The sequence below is a fragment of the Alosa pseudoharengus genome, unplaced genomic scaffold (genome assembly GCF_046254945.1).
Source record: "Alosa pseudoharengus isolate Yale_2024_CS ecotype anadromous, Long Island Sound unplaced genomic scaffold, YU_APseudo_1.1 YU_APseudo_1.1_scf_19, whole genome shotgun sequence".
NCBI classification, from domain to species: Eukaryota; Metazoa; Chordata; class Actinopteri; order Clupeiformes; family Clupeidae; genus Alosa; species Alosa pseudoharengus.
The window spans coordinates 30,159,761-30,185,741 of NW_027468657.1; the positions used below are offsets into that span (position 1 = coordinate 30,159,761).

Below are 25,981 nucleotides of genomic sequence, written 5' to 3' on the forward strand. Positions count from 1 at the left end.
TCTAAAAGATAAGTGATTAATTAGATTTTGACCTGGCGGCGGCGGCCATATTGGATTTCTCCGTTTTGAGGCATTATGGGACATTTTTGAGCCTGGCATACAGAAGATTTGAATTCAGCACCCTTCAAAACCCCTAAAAATGTTGTATGCCAAAAATTAACATGATTTGCCTTCGGGACTTTAAATAAGCACATTTTCCAAAATCCTGCCTAGTCTATTAGGAGGCCCCTCATTGGTCGAGGCCCCTGGGCTGAAGCCCAGGTAAGCCCCTGCATTAAGGCGCCAGTGTTGGCGGGTGTTAATTTAGAACCCTGTGCACTATATTTCTTGTCCTGCCTATGCACCACCTGTCTATACTTTGTATATCACATTGCACTTTTCTGCTTTTTTGCACTTCTGGTTAGACGCAAACTGCATTTTGTTGGCTTTGTACTTGTACTCTGCACAATGACAAGTTGAATCTAATCGAATCTATTCTAATTTGAAAAAGGAAATTAATTTCCTCCTCTTTTTCCTACAGAAATAAACCACACTACTAATGATATCACTATTTTATCAGATGATGATGTCACAAAGATTCTAAATTTGGATGTGGTGAGCAATATGGATTCTTTGCTTCACCAACTCATAGGATACATTTAAATGAAATTGATGTCATGTTTATGAACACTAATTATTAAACAGGTTATGTATTTGGTAAAGTGATTTTAAAAATACTCAGGCCGGGGGGGCGCTGTGGCGCAGCAGGCTACAGCGCCCATACCATGTACGGATCCAAGTGCCCACGGGGACCGAGGTTTGAGTCCGACCTGCGGTCATGTCCCGATCCCACCCCATCTCTCTCTCCCATTCACTTCCTGTCTGTCTTCACTGTCCTATCATAATAAAGGCAAAAAGCCCAAAAAATATACTTTTAAAAATAAATAAATAAATACTCAGGCCGACAATAAGCAGTGAAATTTGCAAACTGTACTGTGTACATATACATACATCATCAAGGGTTAATATTTTGGAAAATAGATATATCTATCATATTCTTATACACAGAGATATTATTTCATATTTCACCCCATGAACAAATAAAATATGACTTGTAAATAGGTGCATATTCATGTGGATTCAACCAAATTTTACATTGACTGCTGTTTTTATATCTGAATCTCAAAATTATGTCTTGGAGTGGATATCGATTCCTTAGTTAGATGTGTTTCAGCCGAAAATCCAAATTTGAAAGGAAATTATTTTCAAGCCCACTAATAATGATAGTGCTATTTCATCAGTTAATACATGTTTGTGCTTGAAATATTGTCTTTTGACTTAGTGTTGTTAATGTGGACATCAATTAAATTGTGTTAGTCCTATAAGACCTCTCCTAGACTGTCTTGATGATGTCAAGGCCTGGATGGCCTTACATTTTTTGAATTTTAATAACAACAAAACTGAAGTCCTCCTATTAGGACCCAGTGGAAATGACACCCAGGGTATGGACTTAGACTCCCTGTGGCCCTATGTAAAGCCCTCTGTAGCCTGGGTGTGATCATGGACGGAGATCTTACATTTGACAAACAGGTCAAGTCTGTAGTTAAAGCTAGTATCTTCCAGTTAAACAACGTATCTAAAATCAAGCTTTTCCTGACTTTTGTGGACTTTAAAAAAGTAATCGATGCCTTCATAACAACCAGACTGGACTACTGTAACTCCTTATATGTTGGTCTCAGCCAGGCCTCACTTTCCCGCTTGTAACTGGTTCAAAATACAGCAGCTCGCCTCTAAGTGAGATCACTCCCATCTTAGCTTCCCTTCACTGGATTCCATAGGATTAACTTTATTTTGCTAAGAACTTTTAAATGCTTAAATAGCAAAGCCGCCAGCTATCTCTCTGACATATAAATACTCCCCTGTAAGAAATCTTAGATGTTTTAAACTCTGGAACAACCCCAGTTGCTATGTGTGGACGCAAGGAGGCACTGTAGAAGTCTTGGTGGTGGAGAGACTATTTACTGGCAGAGGAGGCTTTGCTCGTCTCTTTGACTCTGGTGAGACTAGCTAGTGGCAGTGGCTAAAAGCAGAAGAGCAAGCAAGCAAACTAGCGAGGAAGCAACCTACACAGCATGCAGCATACACTATCTGCTACACCATTGCACTGAACTGTGTTTCTCTGCACAGCTTGCTCTGCAAAGCTAGAAGGAACAGAACATTGTTTTCAAGATTCTCAGATTTTAATGGACTCCTCTCAACCTGAACAAATAGACGAGGTGGTCTTTTTCTCCTTTTTCCAAAAATATCCACATTTTTATAGAATCAATTCACTCACTCACAGGTTTTTAGGTCTTGTTTTTGTTTTAAATTTGGTTTTCTGATTCAGACATTCAGTATTTCTGTCTACATTTGTGGACTTGCATCTATAGCAATATTCAGCATATGGTATCTGAGAAGTGAAAATCAAGCAGCAACTGGGAGGTAACATTCATGATCCTCTTGTGTGTTCTCAAGAGCATGATGGGCTGTTGGACTGTTGGAGTGATGGACTGAGTCTTATGAACCTGTTCATAGATCATTAAGAACATAATGCTACATTTGTTCTACTCTCTCAGTGTAAGCCTATCTAGTCGAGTTGACACACTCAAAATGTTGGTTGATGATCAATTGGCTTACAAATAATTGCAATGTAATGATCTTTTTCTGTTCATTTTATGCCAATATTACAGCCCGTACAGCCCATATAAGGCCAAACCACCAGTGACTTTTGGGCAACTCTGAGTTTTAATGTGCTCTGTCTCAACATTGAGTGTGTAGTGTAGTACAGGACATTATGTTCAATACAGATGTGTACCGAATGTACCATGCAGTCTTTTACAGTAATCAACAGTAGGCTTTTTTGCGTGCAGACCATGTTTCAAATTTGAGTCTCCACTCAAAAATATTAAGTGGCCATATGTCAGTTTAGATAATTAACAAAAACATTTGACAGATTTTCAAAGCACCATTCCTGCTTACATGTCTTAAGCATGTCATTGTCAGTGAACGTTATATCTGTTTATATATGTTTACCTGTAAAAAAAAACATTATGCATATTAGTTGTTCATATTAAAATATATTTATTTAATTTGGCCACATTGAATCACAATACTAAAAGCCAAATTTGAAAAAAAAAAAGTTTTTTTACTTCTCTTTTGCCTACAGAAATAAACCACACTAATAATGATATACTTATCAAGCCTTGTGACTTTCTTGGAAATTTTAGCATTTCAAGTTTAGCACACTCTGTTAAATAAGAGAAGACAAACTAGGAAATCTTTATGATTTTATTGAATAAAAAAGTTTATTCTATTGCATTAGTTGACTAGCCTAGAAATCTAGACGCACCCTAGCGGCGGCAAATTAATTTGCTCAGCCTGTACGTCTAGTAGCAAACCATAGGAATTTCTATTGGCTAACACCGTGCATGTTATCCAATCACAGCGCTCTATTTTGTTAGAGAGTCTTAAGGCGGGCTTAACAGGATAACGACAGTCCTGCGACCATGGAGGTATTATATATAACTGGAGAGAGTGACTAAGTCCCGCCCTCCATACAAATGAATGGCGGAGGCTAGGCTATTAAATCCGGCCAATTCATAGTCAACGCCATCTTGAACACTGGGGTTCGGATTCAGCGCCAGTCGGCTCTGACCATGCGCCAAGTTACAAAGCTGGAAATGACGCATGGACCAACGTCGATTTTTATTGGATATTCTGTAAAAAGAGAGTCGTCCTCCAGTAAGAGGGTGGCGATAATGCACATAAAGTCCTTGCCTCATAACAAGAAGAAGAAAAAGTTGATCGGGAACGCGCATGGAGTCCGAGTGGAGTCGGCCTGAAGCGCAACTTAATTTCATTGGATAACACAGCCGCTCTAACTAAGAGCGGTCTGCCTCACTGATCTATTATAGATCAGTGGGTCTGCCTGCTGTCCTGCTGCTAATATGCATTCGAACATGACGTGAAATATCCGTAGTCGAACTATAAATAAACTATTCGATTTTTAGTGCCAAGTGTAGCGCATTTTTACAGTCTATGATTAGTTTGTTTTTTATTTTATTGTTTGCCATCTCATAGCGGGTGCTCTAAACGTATTCTAGCGTTGGCCCATGACCAAATCAAGCCAATAATAGCCAGTAGCCACAATAATGACTGGAGCCAGAGCCCTCAATAGCCACCCTGTTTTGAAAATAATATTGAAGATAGTATTGAAGATAACGCACAAAACGGTCAGCCTGAGCGGACAATTACGTCCCCAACTCATCTAAAATGTGGAGTCTTTACTTTGAGTTGTACACCGCAGATGGTAAAGTAACGGTTAAAGAGAATGTTGTCTGCGGACTCAGCAAAAAACAGTTTACTTACGCATCCACGACGTCCAATCTTGGCGCTCACCTGTGGAGTTACCATCCAAATGAGGCAGCGGTGTCAGAGGCACAGTAGACGGCCAGAGCATCGCCAGGCGTCCAACATTGTATGATTGCATTTCCGTAAATCCTAAATTATGTCCAGGGTCTGCTATTTACTTAGGCTGCAAAGCACAGGTATTTATTTGAGGTATGCTTATTCGAGGCAGACCTTTATTTCTTACATTGTACGTTATTGTGAGACATGCGTTTTGTTTGGAGCGGCATACCAGGCTATCAAACGCAGACGATTTTCGGTTTTGGTATGGGATTTAATTTACTTTTTGACTTTTATTATATAGTTAAATGTTGAGGCTGATGGGCATTTAAATATAGAGGGTATTTGATGATCACTGTAAAGTTTCGTGTAGTTGAAAAAGTGTTGGAATTTCCAGCTGTTTATTGCGAGACAAGGCCTTTTTCATTCATTGAACGTGCGCTGTGCTCTAATGGAATCCTTATTGCATAGAGAAGTAGCCTAAATTTATTTTATTTTTTTTTAATTATGCATGGTTTACTTTTTATTAAATTCGTAGGCTGGAATGCCTCGCGGCAATAATTGTGTTTAAATGTAGTAGCCTAGTGCTTCAGCCTCTAGCAAGCTCCAAAGGGGGCGGCTATAGAGAGGTCTTTATGCCGCTGTTGTGTAATTTATTGTCTTTAATCATGTTTAGGCTACGTTTGTTCGGGACAAACAACAACGAAACAAGATCAATACAATTTTCTTTATTTGTTTATTTGTCATATGATGGATAAACAACCATAATATGCACGTCTTCTCATAGGATCCTCAAGAAATACGGACTGAATAACGTTTGGCTGTAGCCGCCGGATAGGTACCCGCCCACCAACATGTACGCGCATGAGAGCTCGTGCCCAACACGGATTTTCGTGCATGGAGCTGGTTCCAAATGCTCCATGCAGCGCCATATTTGAAAATGGCGTATGCTAACATGCCGAAGCTAATCTGCACGCTCTTGACCCCCTGCCTGCGACGGTGAACAACAAGGAAGGTGACTATGGCGAACGAAGAGCGGTTGTTTGAATCGGCGTTGGCGTCAACTTTGGAGGAGTTGGACTTTTCTTTGAAAGTTGAGCAACACAATGCACTTAAGTCATTCCTTTCGAAGAAGGATGTATTTGCCGTTTTGCCGACCGGATACAGATATGGTCGTAGCGCTGGCCTATTGCATGCCTAGGCAGTTTGAAAGACAATTCTCTGCCCGCCCCTTGGATTAAGCGAGGTGAATGGCTCGATTCCAGACTATACATTTCAATGATATAGGATGGCCCGCCAGGCTATTAGTTGACATCATTATAACATCATTTGTCTATTTAAAAAAACATATTACAAATTGGTTGTTCATATTAGGAAAGATTCATTACATTTATCTGGAAACACAACAAGAAACTGAATAACATTTTAAAAGTCCATCATTTTTCTTCAAAGTCTCCTTTTTCAGCAGTGTGTTTACTGTTGGATTTTCTCCCGACCTGTGGCATTATCCTCTTTTGTCATCTTCTCCAACTGTTCTGTGGAATCCGCTGTTTTGCAGTTGATGGGAACTACCCTCTCAGAGATGGAAGGCATCTGTTTTCCTGGTGCTTCAATGTGAAGCTTTCCCTCTGCCAAACTGCAGGTCACAGCCTCAGGAGTCACCCCTTCTGGGAGATCAAACTCCCTCCTGAAGGCCTGGACCCTGTAGGAGAAGGAGCCTTTTCCATCTTCGTGTCTCTTCTCAGATTTGCCGCTCACTTGTAGCTTGTTGCCCACCTGTTTGACTGACAGCTCTTCTTCTATCCTACCCATATCTGGGAAAGTATGATGTGATCATGCTTGCATATATCTTAGGTCAGCCTTTATATTAGGGGGAAATACTTTGTGTCTGCATCCATGCCACTTGAAGCATGCTGGTAGAAATATCTATTCAAAAGCACAGTTGATCTGTCTTGATTCTGAAAGCAAGTTCATTATTTTGGGCTGCTATAGAATATATAACAATTTCAGCCCAAAGTTGGATAACATGTAGAATTTTTGCTGCAATTTCAAAACCGGATTACTCGGGAACCACTTACTGTACAGAGGTGTTCGTGAGATATACCACCGAGAGTGTGGAGATAGACGAAGCGCTGTGTGCACAATGGAAGATTAAATGTCATGTATATCCAAAGTTATTTTTTTTCGCGAACCGTTTATCACAACACCTAGCCGCTAATATCATGGGAAGGCTCAGGTTCTGCTCTTCCACGTGATATCTGTGTAATTTATGTGTGATAAGTACTCAGTGAACAATTCAACAGAGAATAATGGGTGTGAATTTGGACACATTTTGCGTCCGTTGGCCACAAGGGGTGGCCAGAGTTTATGTTGTGGTGGCCACGGCCACCCCTGGCCACCCCTGGGTGGCGCCCCTATTCGGGTGGGAGGAACGTCGAGAATGGGAGGCAAAAGCTGGCAGAAATGAAATGACAATAAGTATGTGACAGTCCTAAATGTGACCGCACATATTTAATGCCCGAACGGCACAGACTATGGACTATGCCGTCTTATACACGTGCACATACACACAAATAAATGCAGACACATTAAACAATGTCACTCGCGCCAAATACATGGAAATAACACTAAACACAAAGACTATTTATTATGCGTACAGGTTGGTGCAACTTCTGTGTAAATGTTTGCGTGTTATGTTACCAGCTGTGGTGGCGTCCTCTGTTGTTTTCTGACTGTCCGGCAGCAAAGGGGTGCCGTCGGGAAACAATGGACTTTTAATTGGGTTCCGGAGGGAACTGGCCACGTTCAAGTGGGAAGCGCCAAGGGGGGGAGCAGGGCAATCCTGATCAAGTTGCTCTGTATTTTCGTCCCTATATGTACCGCTTTGAATGTGTTTATTATGTGATATTTATTTGAGTATGTTATTAGTTTATAGTGGAATATTATAATTTTGTCTCAGAGTCTGTCTTGTGAATTATGTGTTAATATTTTGTTGTGTGTTCACCTGTAATTAAGAATGGTGCTGGTCACCTGTATATATGTTCACCTCTGTCAGTCTTAGTGAGTGCTAGTCTAGTCCTGTGTGTTTGATGTGTAGGCATCACAAGTACAAAGTTTCACAAAGTAAAAAAATCAAATGAAGATGCCGACCTCTGCCTTTGCTTCTCCCATATATTTATACATTTTTCACTGCACTGCGTTTAAAGTGCCAAAATGAGAAGGCAAAAGGAGATGAACACAGTAAAAATGTAAAGTGAGAAAGTAAAAGTAGAGCAGCAGCAGATGGCGCTGTGTTGCCTTTTTATTTGGGCACTTACAGTTGTTTTCAGTCGCTTTGGTGCATTTCCCGAATCTCAAATAGTTTATGTCTCAAAAGGAAACATGTATTTATGCCAATGGAAACATCGGTAGTCTACAATCCTTACGCCATTGTTTGTGAACAAATGTCATGTTGTCAATTTTACAGTTTGCAGTGCAATGCACAAGGAAGCATATTTAGGTAGCCTACTTTTATTTTTTAAAGTTACATTATTGTGTGTGTCTTTTAGTGCATTGTGCAAAGGAAAACGATGAAATAATGCCTATTTGCGGTGTTGTATAAAGTACTAGAAAGCAATACTTGAGTAAAAGTACAAGTATCGTACTAGGAAAAGACTTTGGTAGAAGTGAAAGTTACCTTTTAGAATGTTACTTAAGTAAAAGTCTTAAAGTATTTGATATATACTGTACTTAAGTATCAAAAGTAATTTTCTGATATTTAATGTATTTGAAGTTAAAGTAAAAAGTAAAAAGCAAGCTTTATTTTTCATTTTAGTTTTATTTTGAACTTTTATTGTGAACTTTATTTTGGCTTTCTTATAGTAAAGCATAAAGCATACTCAGGGTTCCCATATCTCCTTAATCTCACTCATCAAATCAAAATCACATTCTTTTCTAGGACTTTTCAGGCACAATTCTCTTAAGTTCAAAGAACAAACAGCATATGTTTAGAGCTGACATCAAAGAAAAAAAAACAGAAAGAGAAATGTCACATTTGTATGAACTTCAGGTAAAAATGAAAAATAAATAACTTTTTTCTTTCAAAAATATAAATGACCTGCTTGTAGGGAGAACAGTTTGGTCATGTGGTATGAGCATTTCTAGGGCTTACTTACTCCCCAGGTCACTATCTCACTCTCTCTTTCTCACACACACACACACACGCCACCTATGTCCAGCAGCTACTAATATGCCAGTCATTAGTTGAAACTGTGTCTGTTCATCTTCAAAAGAAGCTCATCATTTTCAGTGGTCGACTGGGAATTCTCCCGATTGCCCACCCCGGGCCTGATTCAGTCTTACTGTTCTTGGACTAAAGACAAGTCCTGAGATGCTAAATAGCCTTTCACAGGCCGCTGAGGCAGGTAGCGGAATGTTCAGCTTCACAGAAAGCTCCCAATGTACAGAAACATTTCTTGCAAATACGGCCACGGGTGTATGACGTTATCTTCACCACTACCCTGTTCACCGAGTTCACCACTATCGTCGGGGTGGTCGTCTATGATAACGGGAGGTCCTCCAGGAGGTGCTTGTGCTTCCATGGCGGTTTCAATTGTGCGTCCTCCTCCTTTAGCAACAAACAATCGCCAAACCTCCCTTATTGCAGTCGCACACATTTCTTCTAATTTTATGTTTTAGTAACGAGTAACGAAGATGCTTAGTGGAAATTTAAATAGCGAAGTAAAGTAGCCTACAGATACGTGAAATTTCTACTTAAGTACAGTAACTTAGTATTTGTACTCCGTTACATTACAACACTGCCTATTTGTTTTATCGGGTAGCTTAGCAGAGACAGTTGTGTTCTAAATAGGCTACTATTCGGCATTTTGACAAACATGACATTAGCAATCGAAAACGTAAAAGAGCAGACACAATAAGTTGCATGGATGCACAAAAGTATTTACAGTTTGGGAGAAGCACTTACCAATATTGGGAGAAATTGCTTTTATGATGTGCACAAGTGATACGATGTATAGAGTTTGAACAAGCAGTTTTGAGAGTTTCAATTGGGGTCTGAGAAATGCACCAAAGCAACTGAGAAAAACTGATAAACCTAATAAACAGGTGCAACACTTTTAAACGGCTATAGTCTACATTTAAAACAATTTATTAGGTAGAAATGATGCCACTTCGAAAGCTTGTTTAGATCCAGTGAACCTGCTGTCATGGAAACGAAACGTCACACTTAGGTACTGTAGAATGTTCTGTGCTGTGAAAAGGTTTGTGACAACTACGTAATAGAGCTCTGATGTCACATAGCAATCATAGGAATGTTGCCGTGGTTTTGGAATCCTAATAAACACAGCAGAATATGGAAACAGTCAGTTGTATCAGATAAGCACACTTGAATTTGTATACTTTTGTTGAGCAAGAAAAGTTCAGACTTTCTATCGTTACATTTTGGTAAGTTCCTTTGTAAAGACATTATTATGGGAATTGTAGGCCTTTTTGCCATGTAAGCAGGCCAAGACACATAATGGTGACGCATCTATTGGAAAGAGGGCTAATTTTAGTGACCCTAAAGAATGAGGACAGACAGATTAATTTAATCTGTATGGAATGTCTCCAAATATAAATGAGATCATTATTAATGATAATGAATTATGTGTATATCAATAGACATGTACATGCTCTAGTGTGAAATAAATTGTAAAGACATAGAAATGGCACTGTAAGTCTTAAATCAAAATCTCACATTCAACTGTAGGAGGACCAGAGAGGTGACCAACAGAAAGAGAGAGAGAGATGGAGAGGAAGAGAGAGCGGAAGAGACTTCAGCAGGCAAGGCAAGAGCAGCAGGTGGATGAGGAGAGAGAAATACAGAGGCAGATGGACGTCAGGGCCAAACAGAAGGCAGAGAAACAGAGAGAGGTGGCAATAAAGCAGCAGGAGTTATCCCATGACATCAAACAACTGAACCATTTCATCCAAAAGGTGTCAGAAACAGACAAGGAACTGCATGAGATGGTAGGACACTTTACACGCTACTTCAACTTACATACATGCTTTGGAAGAGAAATGACTTTAAATATGGTGTTGATCAATTTGTTTATCTGCTCCAGCATTACATTTTATACTAAATATTTGTCAGTACCAAATTCCGATTTGTTTATTGTTCATTAACACATTGCACTTTTGCTCATTTAATTGTATATTGCATTTGTACTTGTATGTTTTAGCTGGCTTTTCATGGTTATTGACAATCATATTTCCCTGTGTGGAGGTAAATAAAATGCTTTCCTAACTTTTCAAAAGGCTCACAAAGAGTTGGATAGACTGCGTAAGCTTGAACTGTTCTACCAAAACAAGAGAAGGAAAGCCCTCGAGAGAAAACAACAAATGGCAACATTACAGATTGAGCAGAGGCAACAAAGAGAGAGGAAGAAGGAGGAAGAGCGAGCGAGAGCTCTAACAAGAGATGTAGAAAGACTGGTTGGCTCGGATCGAACAGGGCTGTGGGGCATTGGCCAGTCTTATGGATGTGCAGGTGATGAAGAGAAGGTAAGTGTCTCTAAAACAATAATTTTATTTGTACATCTTTGCAACATTCATGTACTCTGTGCTTTATCCAATTAAAATGGTCAGTATAAGCCATTAAAAAAATAATTTCCAATTGCAGAGGGACATGGAGAGGTTGAGAGAGATTGAGCGAGCTCAGGAGCAAAAGCTACTGATGGAAAGATTGAAACAGGCTGAAGAAAGAATTCTAGCCTTGGAGAGGGAAAGGGAGACACATGCAATTGAGCTGAGGTCAAGAAATCAAGGTACCAATAAGCAAGAAATGGAGATGAACCAGCTCAAAAACCTAGAGAGAGAAAAGGAAAAGTTGGACAGAGACAAAGAGATACAGAGAGAAAGAGAACAATTACAAAAACTGGAATTGGAAACAGAAAGACAGATACAGAATAAAAGATTGAGAGAGCTGGAAAGGGAAAGAGAGAGGTTGCAAAAGATGGAGAGGCTGAAAGAAATGCAGAGAGAAAGGGAAAGGCATATACAGATGGAGAACCTGAAAGCATCAGGAAGAGAAAAAGAGATGAAGTTGGAAACAAGGGGGAAATCGGTTCATACAGGTACAGAGAGACAGACAGAACTAGAACCCCAAAAAGAAGTGGATCCGATAAAGCTACAGAGAAACAAAGAGTTGGAGACAGAGAAACAGAAGCAGCAAGAGATAGAACAGCTGAGCAAGCTAGATAGAGAAAAACAAAAGCAGAAAGAGATGGATAGAATTAAAGATTCGGAAAGAGTGAAGGCAAGACAGCAAGACAATGAGAAATTGGAAGGAATCAAAAGACAGGAAGAACTGAAGAAGCAATGGGAAGAAAAACAGAGAAAAATGGGACAAGAAATGGAGCGAAAACTTCTTCAAAAAAAGGAAGAAATGGAACAAGGTTTGAATGAGAGACAGCAAAAGATTGAGGAGAAGAGGCAGCAGAGAGAGAAGAAGATGGAGCGTTTGAAAGAGATGGAGAGGAATATCAAGAAAAAAGGAGAGATGGAATTGATGGAGAAAGAGGAGACACTCAGACAGATGGAACTGAAGCAACTGGATGAGTTTAACAAGAAAACCAAAGAAAAAGAAGTGTTGGAAAGAAAAGCCAAAGAGGAGGAGAGGTTGAAAGAGCTGGAGAGCTCTAAAGAGTTAGAGAGGGAGAAACAGAAGACAGAGAGAGAACAGCTAAAAGTATTCAAGACAGAGGAAGAAACGCAGAAAGAGATGGATAGATTGAACGACTTGGAAAGAGAAAAGGCAAGAAAACAACATCATGAGAAATTGGAAGAGATCAAGAGACAAGAAGAACTGAAGAAACAATTGGAAGATCAACAGAAAACAATGGGGGAAAAAATGTTGGAAAAGCACAGAGAAATGGAAAGACAACTTCTTCAAAAACAGAAAGAAATGGAACAAGGTTTGAATGAGAGACAGCAAAAGATTGAGGAGGAGAGGCAGCAGAGAGAGAAAGAGATGGAGCGTTTGAAAGAGATGGAGAGAGATATCAAGAAAAAAGGAGAGATGGAACTGAGGGAGAAAGAGGAGAGACTCAGGGAGATGGAACAGAAGCAGCTGAAGGAGTTGAACAAAAGGGCCATGGAAAATGAAAATCAGAAAGAAGATTTGGATAGAAAAGCCGAAAACCAGAAGAGAGCAGAACATGAAAGACATATGCAAATGGAGGTGGAGAAGCAAAGAGAGAGAGAAAGAGTTTTGGAGGAGCAACAAAGGGAGGTAGATGAGAAAAGATATCAGCTGCAATTACAAGAAGCTTCAGCGGCTGAAGAAAAGGAGAAACTCAAAGAAATTGAGAAAACAATGACATTGAAAAATAAAGATATGCTAAAACAGATGGAGAAAAGCTGGAGACAAACAGCCCGACAAAAGGAGGAGGAATGGGAAGCAAAATACAGAGAGATAGAAAAACAGAGAGAACAGGCAGAAAAGGATGCCATCAATGAGAAAGAAAGATTACAAGAGCTAAGGAGGGAAGAACAGAAAAGACAGATTCAAATTGAAAAAGAAAAACAAAAAGAGATAGAAAGACTGATGGATATCCAAAGAAAGGAGAATGAGAAGAGACAGAGAGATGTGGAGATGAGAGAGTTGGCTAAAAAGAGACAAGAAAAAGAGGAGAACCTTAGGCAAAGCCAGAGTGAACAAGATAAAAACACGGCTGACCTAAAACAAACAGAGGAAAAGTGGACAAAAGTAGCCCTGCAAAAGGATGATGAGTGGAAATGCAGAGAGATTGAAAAACAAAGAGAGGAGGCAGAAAAAGAGGCAAAAACGAGGGAAGAACAGGTGAAACACCTTGAGCAAGAGAAAAAGCAAAGTCAGATTCAAATAGAAGAGGAGAGACAAAATGAGAGAGAAAGGCTCCTAGAGATCCAAAAAATGGAGATGGAGGAGAGCCTAAGAGAGATGGAACAGAGAACATTGGAAATGGAGAAAAAAGAAGAGAAAAGACGTCAGTATATTGAGGAGAGAGAAAGAGAGATGGAACAGAAAAGGGTGGAGATGGAGAGAAAAGAAGCTGAGAAAAGAAAAAGAGAGATGGAGCAAAAACAAGAACTGGAGTTACAAAAGGAAGAAGAAGCAGAGAAACTGAAGGAAATTGAGAAAAGCATAAAAGAAAAATGTGAGTCTGAGCTTAAACAAATAGAGGACAAGAGAGAAAAACATCAACAGCTTCAAACTGAAGAGGAAAAACAAAGAGAGTCACAAAGTCTACTCGAGATCCAGAGGAGGGAAAATGAAAATAGGCAAGCAGAAATGGACAACAGAAAGTTAGAAATGGAAAAGGAAGAAGTGGAAGCTAGACAAATGAAAGTGGAGGAAGAAAAGAAGGAAATAAACAGACAAATGGAAATGAGACAAAAAGAGACAGACAGAGAGATGGAAAGAACAGACACTGAAGCAAGAAAAACTAGACTGGACATTATTCGAGAACAACAACTAGAATTGGAAAAACAGGACGAACAGGACGAACAGGACAGACAAAGGGAGCTAGAAATGGAAAGAGAGAGAGAACAGGAAATTCAGAAACAGAGGGAAGAGGAAATGGAGAGAAAGAGACAAAAGGAAGAAATGCAAAGACAAAAACAAGAAGAAATGGAGAGTCAGACAAAGGATGAACAACAGGAGGACAAGGGAACATTCTGGGAACAAACTGATGATGAGCGTAGTGATGAGAGCAGTGATGAGAGTAATGATGATGAGAGGGAATCACAGGATGAGACAGATGATCCGGTCCGAGATAAAAGTATGAGAAGGAGGCTCATTGGATGGGTCAATGGAAAGATGAAAGAGCGATATGAGACAAAAATTGAGAGGACCATCATGAGAGAAGAGGAAGAAGGTGAAGAACCTTATTTTCAAGGTAAGTACCCAATAAATCTGTAAATATTCTGACTGAGATCCTTGTTTAAATACACATCTAAATTGGCCTGGAAGCCATGAATTTAACCCTGCCCACAAAATTTGAGGTTGGGAAATTCGGTCTGGACTTGTTCCATTGAGAAGCAACTATGCCTGAACTAGAGCAGTTTGGCGAGTTAACACCAATCAATTTGTCTGGGCGGGCTTTATAAGATGATTGACAGATGAGCAACGGTGCAGGAGCAGGGTACAGTTGAAACGCCCCATAATCACATCCCAATCATGCAGTATCAGAATCAAATTCTAAATAGAATTGAGTATGGCTACATCAGGCTACATCTGAATTTTACTGTATGTCTTCATCATCCTTAAATTTCACTGCTAATCTTAATGTTTTAACGAGTCATCAAATCTTTTCTCTCTGCAGTATTCAAAGGATACATGACCCGGGCCAAAAGAGAGCAGGAGAAACGCAAGAGCCTAGTGGATGCAGAGGCAAAAAGACAAAATCTAGAGTCATCCTGGCTTGAGTGGGAAAAAGAAAAGAAAGAGAAAAAGATAAAGAGGAAAGAGCAGAAGAAAGAGGCCAGAAGCCAAGCCCAGTTGGCCCGCATTCTCAAACTGAATGAAGAGGCTGACAGGAACCTTGATAAATGTAATGGCACTAACATCTACTCCTCCCAGAACAAACTCTTGAGGAAACAGATGATTGGCTGGGATAGGAAAAGAAAATAAGATCATCTGTATATTCATCCAAACATATTATTTGTCATTAAATAAATTTTGTTATAATTATTTTTTTCTTTTAAACTATTTACTTACTTTTTTTTTTTTTCACCAATAAACATTTAAAATATTTGTTATGTGTCCGGTCCATTTTCTGGGGTTGTTTTTCCCATTTCACAATCCTGTACACCGAATTGCCTGAATAATGATCAGACTTTTTCTCGCAAATTGTTTCAAATAACAGCCTCACTAAAAACATAGACGAACCATAATTTGATATGCAAGATATGACAAATGTATTTTCAGGCCAGGGTTTTCATTCTTAAACATTTTCTCCCACCTGCATATGCTTCAAAGTAGGCTACATGGGAAAACAATCTAGCCCAGAGTCCTGCATCGGGTCGGGTACCCGCATAAAAGTTGATAAAACGGGTGGATTGTGACATTCCTAAAATTCAAGGACGGGGATGCGGGCAGATAGTGTATTGTTACATCCCGGTCTAGGGCTTGTGGGATATAACAAAAACGGGCAGACACAAAACTTAATAAAATGGTGTATTTATTAATACAAAAAAAACCCGTATGGAAAAATGTCTAAACCAAGAAAAACAAGGCCTCGGCGGCCAGACGCTCACTCCTGGTCTCTCACCCCAGGGAGTGAGAGAGATGACGGCAAGTTGCACGGGCAAGGCCCGAGGCTGGCCCTAGTGGCAGCGATGTGCGGCAGCGACGGTGGCAACGAACGATCCCCACAGCTAGCAAGAGAGCTCAATGACGTCAGCCCCCTTTTAAAGGGCCGGGCTACCCTGACGTCATAGGGTTTCACACCACCCCTCAGCTGCGCCAATCTGCCTGGAAGCACAAAACAGAAGTAACAAACACAAATAATAAACAAGACCCACAGGGTCGTAACAGTATGATAACCAAAACAGTATTTAGTTTGCTGAAATAAAACATAAATGAGAAATATTTGCAATATTTCTATGTCTAAATTACCATTACCACATCGCAAATATGTGTTAGTCAACGATAGGCTATGACCTTTGACCATCACGACACTACTGCGACTTTGATTTCTTCGATGCATCTCGTAGTTGGAGCGTTGCCAGCATAGGAGAGGGAGTTATGGCTCTTTCCATTAGTCTCGTACGCCCACCTGTACGACATGTACAAATGAGTTGCTAGCGCAAACACTGGGGTTTGTAGTCTTTTTGGGAAGAACATGGATGCCACCAGGGCAGCAGCTGTCTCGTTGGTGCTGGACATTTGTCTAGAACGCGAGAACACGTCCCACATTCCCCCTCGTTGGGTATGGCCAATGAATTAATAATGAAAACATGTTTTAGTAACTGAATTTCTATAGAGATATCTGTTTTGTAATGCAAATTAGGCCCCCATCCCACTTTAGGCGGGAGCAGAGCGTGTTGTTGTTCAAATCATCAAATCACATAGCAACTGTTAACTTGTAATTGACCTGTCGCTAAGCGCCACCCTTAGAACGCAGATGAGCCAATGACAGTCCAGCCTCAACAGACTCGGACATCAGCTCGAACAGAAACAACAGGGAAACAACTGACTTTGATAGCATACAGGGGTGCGTTTCCCAAAACCATTGCTAACCCATTAGCAACTTAGTTGGTTGGCAATGGGAAATTGCATTGCAACCAACAAAGTTGCTAACTAAGTTAGCAGCTATGGTTTTGGGAATCACACCCCAGTATAGGAAAGAGATACGTGACTTTCTGCTTATCCTGTTTAAAAAAAATGGGTGGTATTGGTGACGTTTTCACAAGCGAGGGCGTGTCGAGGTGTAATGCGGAGAGGCTAATGGCCTGACAGTCTGAACACAAACGTGTCAGGTTCATGAGGCTTGTAGACTGGGCTACTATCACCAGGTGGCCCCTCAAATTACCCTAGCCTGGCCTGGCTCGTGGGTCTGAAGTCGGCTAAGGACTTCCATCCAGTTGCACTCACCCTCATCATCATAAAGTGCTTCGAGAGGCTGGTCCTGGCCCATCTCAAGACCTGCTTACCACCCTCACTGGACCTCTTCCAATTCACCTACTGTCAGAACAGGAGCACAGAGGATGCCATCTCTATAGCACTCTGCCCTGTCCCACCTTGATAATAGCAACATCTATGTGAGAATGCTGTTCATTGACTTTAGTTCAGCATTCCCCTCCAAACTGATCACCAAACTCAGTGAACTGGGCATCAATACCTCCCTCTGTAACTGGATTCTGGACTTCCTAACCAACAGACCTCAGTCTGTTAGGTTAGATAATCACCCCTCCTCAACCATCACTCTGAACACCGGTGTACCACAAGGGTGTGTGCTGAGCCCTCTCCTCTACTCCCTCTTCACCTACGATAGTACATCTGTACATGGCTCTATCACCATTGTCAAGTTTGCAGACGACACTACGGTACGGTGCAAAGGTACGGTGACGGTATCTTGAATTTCCCCTTGGGGATCAATGAAGTATCTATCTATCTATCTATCTATCTATCTATCTATCTATCTGATTGGTCTCATCGGCAACAACGATGAAACGGCCTACAGGGAGGAGGTCCAGTACCTTACATCATGGTGCACTGACAACAACCTGGCTCTCAACTCCAAAAAGACCAGAGAGCTCATTGTGGACTTCAGGAAGTCTAAAGCTGGCACACACACCCCCATTCTCATCAACGGGACTGAGGTAGAGCGTGTCACCAGCTTCAAGATCCTGGGTGTCCACATCTCTGAGGACCTCTCTTGGACCCTCAACACCTCTACCCTGATCAAGAAGGCTCACCAGCGTCTTTTCTTTCTGAGGAGACTAAAGAAGGTCCACCTGTCTCCCTAGATCCTGGTGAACTTCTACTGCTGCAACATCGACAGCATCCTCACCAACTGTGTCACAGTTTGCTAACTGTAACAACTGCTCTGCCCACGACCGAAAAGCACTGCAGAGGGTGGTGAAAACTGCCCAACGCATCACCGGTTCCTCACTCTCCTCCATCGAGGCCATCCAGGGAAAGCGATGCTTGCGTAAGGCACGCAGCATCACCAAAGACTGTTCTCACCCCAACCACAGACTGTTCTCCCCACTACCCTCCGGGAGGCGTGGCGTTACAGGTCTCTCTGCACCCGAACCAGCAGGTTCAGAGGAAGCTTCTTTCCTGCCGCTGTCACCTTACTGAACTCTAACTCTGCATCCCGGTGACAACCAATCAACTAAGCCCCCCCCCCCCCCCCCCGCCCCGCCCGATGCCTCCTTGCCTGTGCCTGTTGAGGTGTCCACAACTTTGACAGGGACAACAAGGACAATTTTCACTACCCTATCCCACCCATAGTGTTCTATTTATTTACAATTGTACATACTGTAATTACACTTATACATAGCCTTATTTTACTGCTCTTCATACTACATCCTGTACATACACTTATTACTCTTATAATGTTACTGTATCTGCACTACAATGGTACTGTTACCACAATGCACATAGCTGTATATATCTGTCAATACGGTTCATACTGAATATCCATATTTATTCTGCTCTTATGAAGTAACTGCTAATACACTGCATATATCCTTACATTATTATTCTTACTACTATTATATTGTTACTGCTACTACATTGCACATATTTATATCTAATTTATAGTACTCTAAACCTCCTGTAAACCAACTGCATACTACTGCTGTAGTACTGCTGTAGATAGTGCTGTACTGCACTATCAGGGTTCTAAATTAACTTTTTTGATCACCAGCCAATGTGGCTGGTAACTTTTTAAAGTTACTAGCCAATCAGAATTTCTACTAGCCAATTTTTTTCGGTGAAAATAAGAGAATTATGAGTTTATGAGATGAGTGTCACTGAATGCATTTGATCATTTTATTAACATTGTTGGCATGAATACATACCACAAAATATACACAGAAAGTGCAAACACTTCATTTCATGTTTGGGATATCGATCTATCTATCTATCTATCTATCTATCTATCTATCTATTTCTCTGATGATATCCCCTGCTTCATTCCTCTTCTCGCCCCCATAAATCTGTCCCGACCACCACCGCATTTAGTTTAATCTTAACTTAAGAAAAAGTTGATATCAATTATCATCAACAATGACAAGCCAGCTGGAAGCTGCCACTCATTTTCTCCCCCTCTTGTGCGTGCTCAGAGTGTCCTCAATTAAATGGAGTAGCATGTCGACCCCTCCTCTGTATCTCGGTGCCCTATGCACAGTGCGTGATGCGTGTGGTGGTGGTGATCACTGATCAGGCAACTTTTTAAAACGGATAATTTTCGCCTATACAAGCTCCTCCGTTCCTCTCCATCTTCAGCTGACTCCATAGACAATAAAATAAACGATCTAGCTGCTTCAGGTTTTGCGGCCTCCGCTACATGACATCAGCCCCCCACAAAGGAAATAGGCAAACACAATGCGTTAATTGCGTTAATATTTCCTAACGTGTTATGTATTTGTGTTATGTAGCCTACTTTTTACTTTACTTTACTGGCTAACTCCCTCCCTCTTTCAGTCTATGCATCCTGCTCTGGCTCTGTTCGTTCTTCTAATTCCTTGAGTTTTCTGGTAGTTTTCTGGTTCGTTTCCATCGTCTCTCGCGCTGACAAACTGCGCGCAGCCAAAGGGCGTATGAAACGTCATCACGTAGCATTACGGCACAGTGGTCATGGGAAATGTAGGAAGTACTGCCAGGGGGACATATGACCGAGAGCAGAGCCTTATGTATCATGCACGTAATGCTTCATGCATCACCGGCCGAACTGGCTACTAAGTTTTTATTAACACCCGCCAAAATTAATTTTAACCCGCATTTGGCGGGTTGGCGGGTGTTAATTTAGAACCCTGTGCACTATATTTCTTGTCCTGCCTATGCACCACCTGTCTATACTTTGTATATCACATTGCACTTTTCTGCTTTTTTGCACTTCTGGTTAGACGCAAACTGCATTTTGTTGGCTTTGTACTTGTACTCTGCACAATGACAAGTTGAATCTAATCGAATCTATTCTAATTTGAAAAAGGAAATTAATTTCCTCCTCTTTTTCCTACAGAAATAAACCACACTACTAATGATATCACTATTTTATCAGATGATGATGTCACAAAGATTCTAAATTTGGATGTGGTGAGCAATATGGATTCTTTGCTTCGCCAACTCATAGGATACATTTAAATGAAATTGATGTCATGTTTATGAACACTAATTATTAAACAGGTTATGTATTTGGTAAAGTGATTTTAAAAATACTCAGGCCGACAATAAGCAGTGACATTTGCAAACTGTACTGGGTACATATACATACATCATCAAGGGTTAATGTTTTGGAAAATAGATATATCTATCATATTGTTATACACAGAGATATTATTTCATATTTCAGCCCATGAACAAATAAAATATGACTTGTAAATAGGTGCATATTCATGTGGATTTAACCAAATTTTACATTGACTGCTGTTTTTATATCTGAATCTCAAAATTATGTCTTGGAGTGGATATCGATTCCTTAGTTAGATGTGTTTCAGCCGAAAATCCAAATTTGAAAGGAAATTATTTTCAAGCCCACTAATAATGATAGATTTCATCAGTTAATACATGTTTGTGCTTGAAATATTGTCTTTTGACTTAGTGTTGTTAATGTGGACATCAATTAAATTGTGTTAGTCCTATAAGACCTCTCCTAGACTGTCTTGATGATGTCAAGGCCTGGATGGCCTTAAATTTTTTGAATTTTAATAACAACAAAACTGAAGTCCTCCTATTAGGACCCAGTGGAAATGACACCCAGGGTATGGACTTAGACTCCCTGTGGCCCTATGTAAAGCCCTCTGTAGCCTGGGTGTGATCATGGACGTAGATCTTACATTTGACAAACAGGTCAAGTCCGTAGTTAGAGCTAGTATCTTCCAGTTAAACAACGTATCTAAAATCAAGCTTTTCCTGACTTTTGTGGACTTTAAAAAAGTAATCGATGCCTTCATAACAACCAGACTGGACTACTGTAACTCCTTATATGTTGGTCTCAGCCAGGCCTCACTTTCCCGCTTGTAACTGGTTCAAAATACAGCAGCTCGCCTCTAAGCGAGATCACTCCCATCTTAGCTTCCCTTCACTGGATTCCATAGGATTAACTTTATTTTGCTAAGAACTTTTAAATGCTTAAATAGCAAAGCCCCCAGCTATCTCTCTGACATATAAATACTCCCCTGTAAGAAATCTTAGATGTTTTAAACTCTGGAACAACCCCAGTTGCTATGTGTGGACGCAAGGAGGCACTGTAGAAGTCTTGGTGGTGGAGAGACTATGTACTGGCAGAGGATGCTTTGCTCGTCTTTTTGACTCTGGTGAGACTAGCTAGTGGCAGTGGCTAAAAGCAGAAGAGCAAGCAAGCAAACTAGTGAGGAAGCAACCTACACAGCATGCAGCATACACTATCTGCTACACCATGGCACTGAACTGTGTTTCTCTGCACAGCTTGCTCTGCAAAGCTAGAAGGAACAGAACATTGTATTCAAGATTCTCAGATTTTAATGGACTCCTCTCAACCTGAACACATAGACGAGGTGGTCTTTTTCTCCTTTTTCCAAAAATATCCACATTTTTATAGAATCAATTCACTCACTCACAGGTTTTTAGGTCTTGTTTTTGTTTTAAATTTGGTTTTCTGATTCAGACATTCAGTATTTCTGTCTACATTTGTGGACTTGCATCTATAGCAATATTCAGCATATGGTATCTGAGAAGTGAAAATCAAGCAGCAACTGGGAGGTAACATTCATGATCCTCTTGTGTGTTCTCAAGAGCATGATGGGCTGTTGGACTGTTGGAGTGATGGACTGAGTCTTATGAACCTGTTCATAGATCATTAAGAACATAATGCTACATTTGTTCTACTCTCTCAGTGTAAGCCTATCTAGTCGAGTTGACACACTCAAAATGTTGGTTGATAATCAATTGGATTACAAATAATTGCAATGTAATGATCTTTTTCTGTTCATTTTATGCCAATATTACAGCCCGTACAGCCCATATAAGGCCAAACCACCAGTGACTTTTGGGCAACTCTGAGTTTCAATGTGCTCTGTCTCAACATTGAGTTTGTAGTGTAGTACAGGACATTATGTTCAATACAGATGTGTACCGAATGTACCATGCAGTCTTTAACAGTAATCAACAGTAGCTTTTTTGCGTGCAGACCATGTTTCAAATTTGAGTCTCCACTCAAAAATATTAAGTGGCCATATGTCAGTTTAGTTAATTAACAAAAACATTTGACAGATTTTCAAAGCACCATTCCTGCTTACATGTCTTAAGCATGTCATTGTCAGTGAACGTTATATCTGTTTATATATGTTTACCTGTAAAAAAAAACATTATGCATATTAGTTGTTCATATTAAAATATATTTATTTTATTTGGCCACATTGAATCACAATACTAAAAGCCAAATTTGAAAAAAAAAAAGTTATTTTACTTCTCTTTTGCCTACAGAAATAAATCACACTAATAATGATATACTTATCAAGCCTTGTGACTTTCTTGGAAATTTTAGCATTTCAAGTTTAGCACACTCTGTTAAATGAGAGAAGACAAACTAGGAAATCTTTATGATTTTATTGAATAAAAAAGTTTATTCTATTGCATTATTTGACTAGCCTAGAAATCTAGACGCACCCTAGCGGCGGCAAATTAATTTGCTCAGCCTGTACGTCTAGTAGCAAACCATAGGAATTTCTATTGGCTAACACCGTGGATGTTATCCAATCACAGCGCTCTATTTTGTTAGAGAGTCTTAAGGCGGGCTTAACAGGATAACGACAGTCCTGCGACGGTGAACAACAAGGAAGGTGGCTATGGCGAACGAAGAGCGGTTGTTTGAATCGGCGTTGGCGTCAACTTTGGAGGAGTTGGACTTTTCTTTGAAAGTTGAGCAACACAATGCACTTAAGTCATTCCTTTCGAAGAAGGATGTATTTGCCGTTTTGCCGACCGGATACAGATATGGTCGTAGCGCTGGCCTATTACATGCCTAGGCAGTTTGAAAGACAATTCTCTGCCTGCCCCTTGGATTAAGCGAGGTGAATGGCTCGATTCCAGACTATAAATTTCAATGATATAGGATGGCCCGCCAGGCTATTAGTTGACATCATTATAACATAATTTGTCTATTTAAAAAACATATTACAAATTGGTTGTTCATATTAGGAAAGATTCATTACATTTGTCTGGAAACACAACAAGAAACTGAATATCATTTTAAAAGTCCATCATTTTTCTTCAAAGAGGAATAGTCTCCTTTTTCAGCAGTGTGTTTACTGTTGGATTTTCTCCCGACCTGTGGCATTGTCCTCTTTTGTCATCTTCTCCAACTGTTCTGTGGAATCCGCTGTTTTGCAGTTGATGGGAACTACCCTCTCAGAGATGGAAGGCATCTGTTTTCCTGGTGCTTCAATGTGAAGCTTTCCCTCTGCCAAACTGCAGGTCACAGCCTCAGGAGTCACCCCTTCTGGGAAATCAAACTCCCTCCTGAAGGCCTGGACCCTGTAGGAGTAGGAGCCTTTTCCATCTTCGTGTCTCTTCTCAGATTTGCCGCTCACTTGTAGCTTGTTGCCCACCTGTTTGACTGACAGCTCTTCTTCTATGCTACCCATATCTGGGAAAGTATGATGTGATCATGCTTGCATATATCTTAGGTCAGCCTTTATATTAGGGGAAAATACTTTGTGTCTGCATCCGTTGGCCACAAGGGGTGGCCAGAGTTTATGTTGTGGTGGCCACGGCCACCCCTGGCCACCCCTGGGTGGCGCCCCTGTTCGGGTGGGAGGAACGTCGAGAATGGGAGGCAAAAGCTGGCAGAAATGAAATGACAATAAGTATGTGACGGTCCTAAATGTGACCGCACATATTTAATGCCAGAACGGCACAGACTATGGACTATGGCGTCTTATACACGCGCACATACACACAAATAAATGCAGACACATTAAACAATGTCACTCGCGCCAAATACATGGAAATAACACTAAACACAAAGACTATTTATTATGCGTAACATTTATTTCGTACAGGTTGGTGCAACTTCTGTGTAAATGTTTGCGTGTTATGTTACCAGCTGTGGTGGCGTCCTCTGTTGTTTTCTGACTGTCCGGCAGCAAAGGGGTGCCGTCGGGAAACAATGGACTTTTAATTGGGTTCCGGAGGGAACTGGCCACGTTCAAGTGGGAAGCGCCAAGGGGGGGAGCAGGGCAATCCTGATCAAGTTGCTCTGTATTTTCGTCCCTATATGTACCGCTTTAAATGTGTTTATTATGTGATGTTTATTTGAGTATTAGTTTATAGAGGAATATTATAATTTTGTCTCAGAGTCTGTCTTGTGAATTATGTGTTAATTGTTTGTTGTGTGTTCACCTGTAATTCACCTGAATGGTGCTGGTCACCTGTATATATGTTCACCTCTGTCAGTCTTAGTGAGTGCTAGTCTAGTCCTGTCCTGTGTGTTTGATGTGTAGGCCTAGTGACTCTTGAGATAGTTAAACAGAACTATTTATTTCATATTTACTTTTTCTTAGCCATTTATAACTATTTTCATTTTTGCTTAGGATATTCCTCTTAATCACCTGTACTTGCTTGCTTTGATTTGGTAAGCCTTAAAATTAAATCAACATTTTTCATTACATCGCTGCTGTTCCTCTGACTCTGTGGCCAAAACCCAAAAAGAAGTCAAAACTCAAAACAGTTCCGTCACAAAGTAAAACAATCAAATGAAGATGCCGACCTCTGCCTTTGCTTCTCCCATATATTTATACATTTTTCGTCGTGCACTGCGTTTAAAGTGCCAAAATGAGAAGGCAAAAGGTACGGAGCCCTCCGGGTGACATGGGGAAAAAAAACGTGGGTTAGAAAAAAAAAAAAAGTTGTGGGGAAAAAAAAAAACATGAAGAAGAAAAAAAAAACGATGCACTTTTGCGGGATCTCGCAAAGTTTTGCTGCTTCCCGGTTGTGGGAAGTCTCGCAAAACTTTTTTTCTACTTTTGGAACTTGCTGGGCTTCCTACTTGCTTCTATTTCTTGCAGATGTTAAAACACCCGCTAGATAGTTTAAATACCCGCCACCAACATTTGTTTTTGCTGTACAGATTATTTCTGTAAGGTATTTGTCTACTAGGCCTAGCCTACTGGCTGATTTATCAAACGAGTGCTTTCTCGTTCGTCCTCCGCAAACTACTAGGTGTTTAAGTAAGACGATATGCTGCTCTGAGCGCGTTTCATGTTTGGTTCAGCGCTGTTTTCCCTACGGAAGTTCCCGCACTAAAATGTTGAGAGGGACTGAAAATGTTACAATGTTTTTGTGTTCGATGACGTTCAGAAATATGCGCCGTCTGCCAGAAGGCTACTGAATAGCCTACTCTGATGTATTGACACTGAAGATCGCTAGATTTCAAGAGTTTAAGTAGGCTAGCAGTTAAGTTGCATTCATCGCTATCAAGGGGTTTAATCCTTGTCCCCACCGGAGATAAAAATAATTTAGCAGAGGTAGGGATAGGAAAACCAGAGTTGGGGAAATCCTCACCATCCCCCCCTACAAATCGCACCCTGGTGATACCTCGAAATTAGGCTGCTGTCTGTTAGGCAATTTATTGTAGCCTGCTGTGTGTGCGTGTCTGCACGCAGGTGTCTCCCTCTCCCTCCCTTGTCATAGGCCTATGTAATGTGTCCAGAAAACCCACAACACGCAACAGTGATAGAGCAATCAGAGTATCATGATACGATTGCCATCTGGCGGTAGTGGTTTGTGGGCCTATTGGGGTCAAGTAGGAAGCCCAGCAAGTTCCAAAAGTAGAAAAAAAGTTTTGCGAGATCTCGCAAAAGTTTTGCGAGATCTCGCAAAAGT

At 40.6% G+C, this 25,981-nt stretch overlaps 2 protein-coding genes across 2 annotated transcripts; both read left to right on the plus strand.

Annotated features, from left to right (window-relative positions):
• Nucleotides 1-10,182: 10,182 nt before the first annotated feature.
• Nucleotides 10,183-11,868, plus strand: LOC143132953 (uncharacterized). The gene is made up of 4 exons (XM_076292782.1): nucleotides 10,183-10,431; nucleotides 10,720-10,965; nucleotides 11,084-11,537; nucleotides 11,843-11,868. Exons 1-4 carry the CDS (start codon nucleotides 10,210-10,212, stop codon nucleotides 11,866-11,868), a joined length of 948 nt encoding a protein of 315 aa, XP_076148897.1. The 5' UTR covers nucleotides 10,183-10,209.
• A 94-nt stretch (nucleotides 11,869-11,962) lies between these two features.
• On the plus strand, nucleotides 11,963-15,076 carry LOC143132954 (uncharacterized). The gene is made up of 3 exons (XM_076292783.1): nucleotides 11,963-13,115; nucleotides 13,209-14,342; nucleotides 14,769-15,076. Exons 1-3 carry the CDS (start codon nucleotides 11,963-11,965, stop codon nucleotides 15,074-15,076), a joined length of 2,595 nt encoding a protein of 864 aa, XP_076148898.1.
• The last annotated feature ends 10,905 nt before the right edge of the window (nucleotides 15,077-25,981 follow it).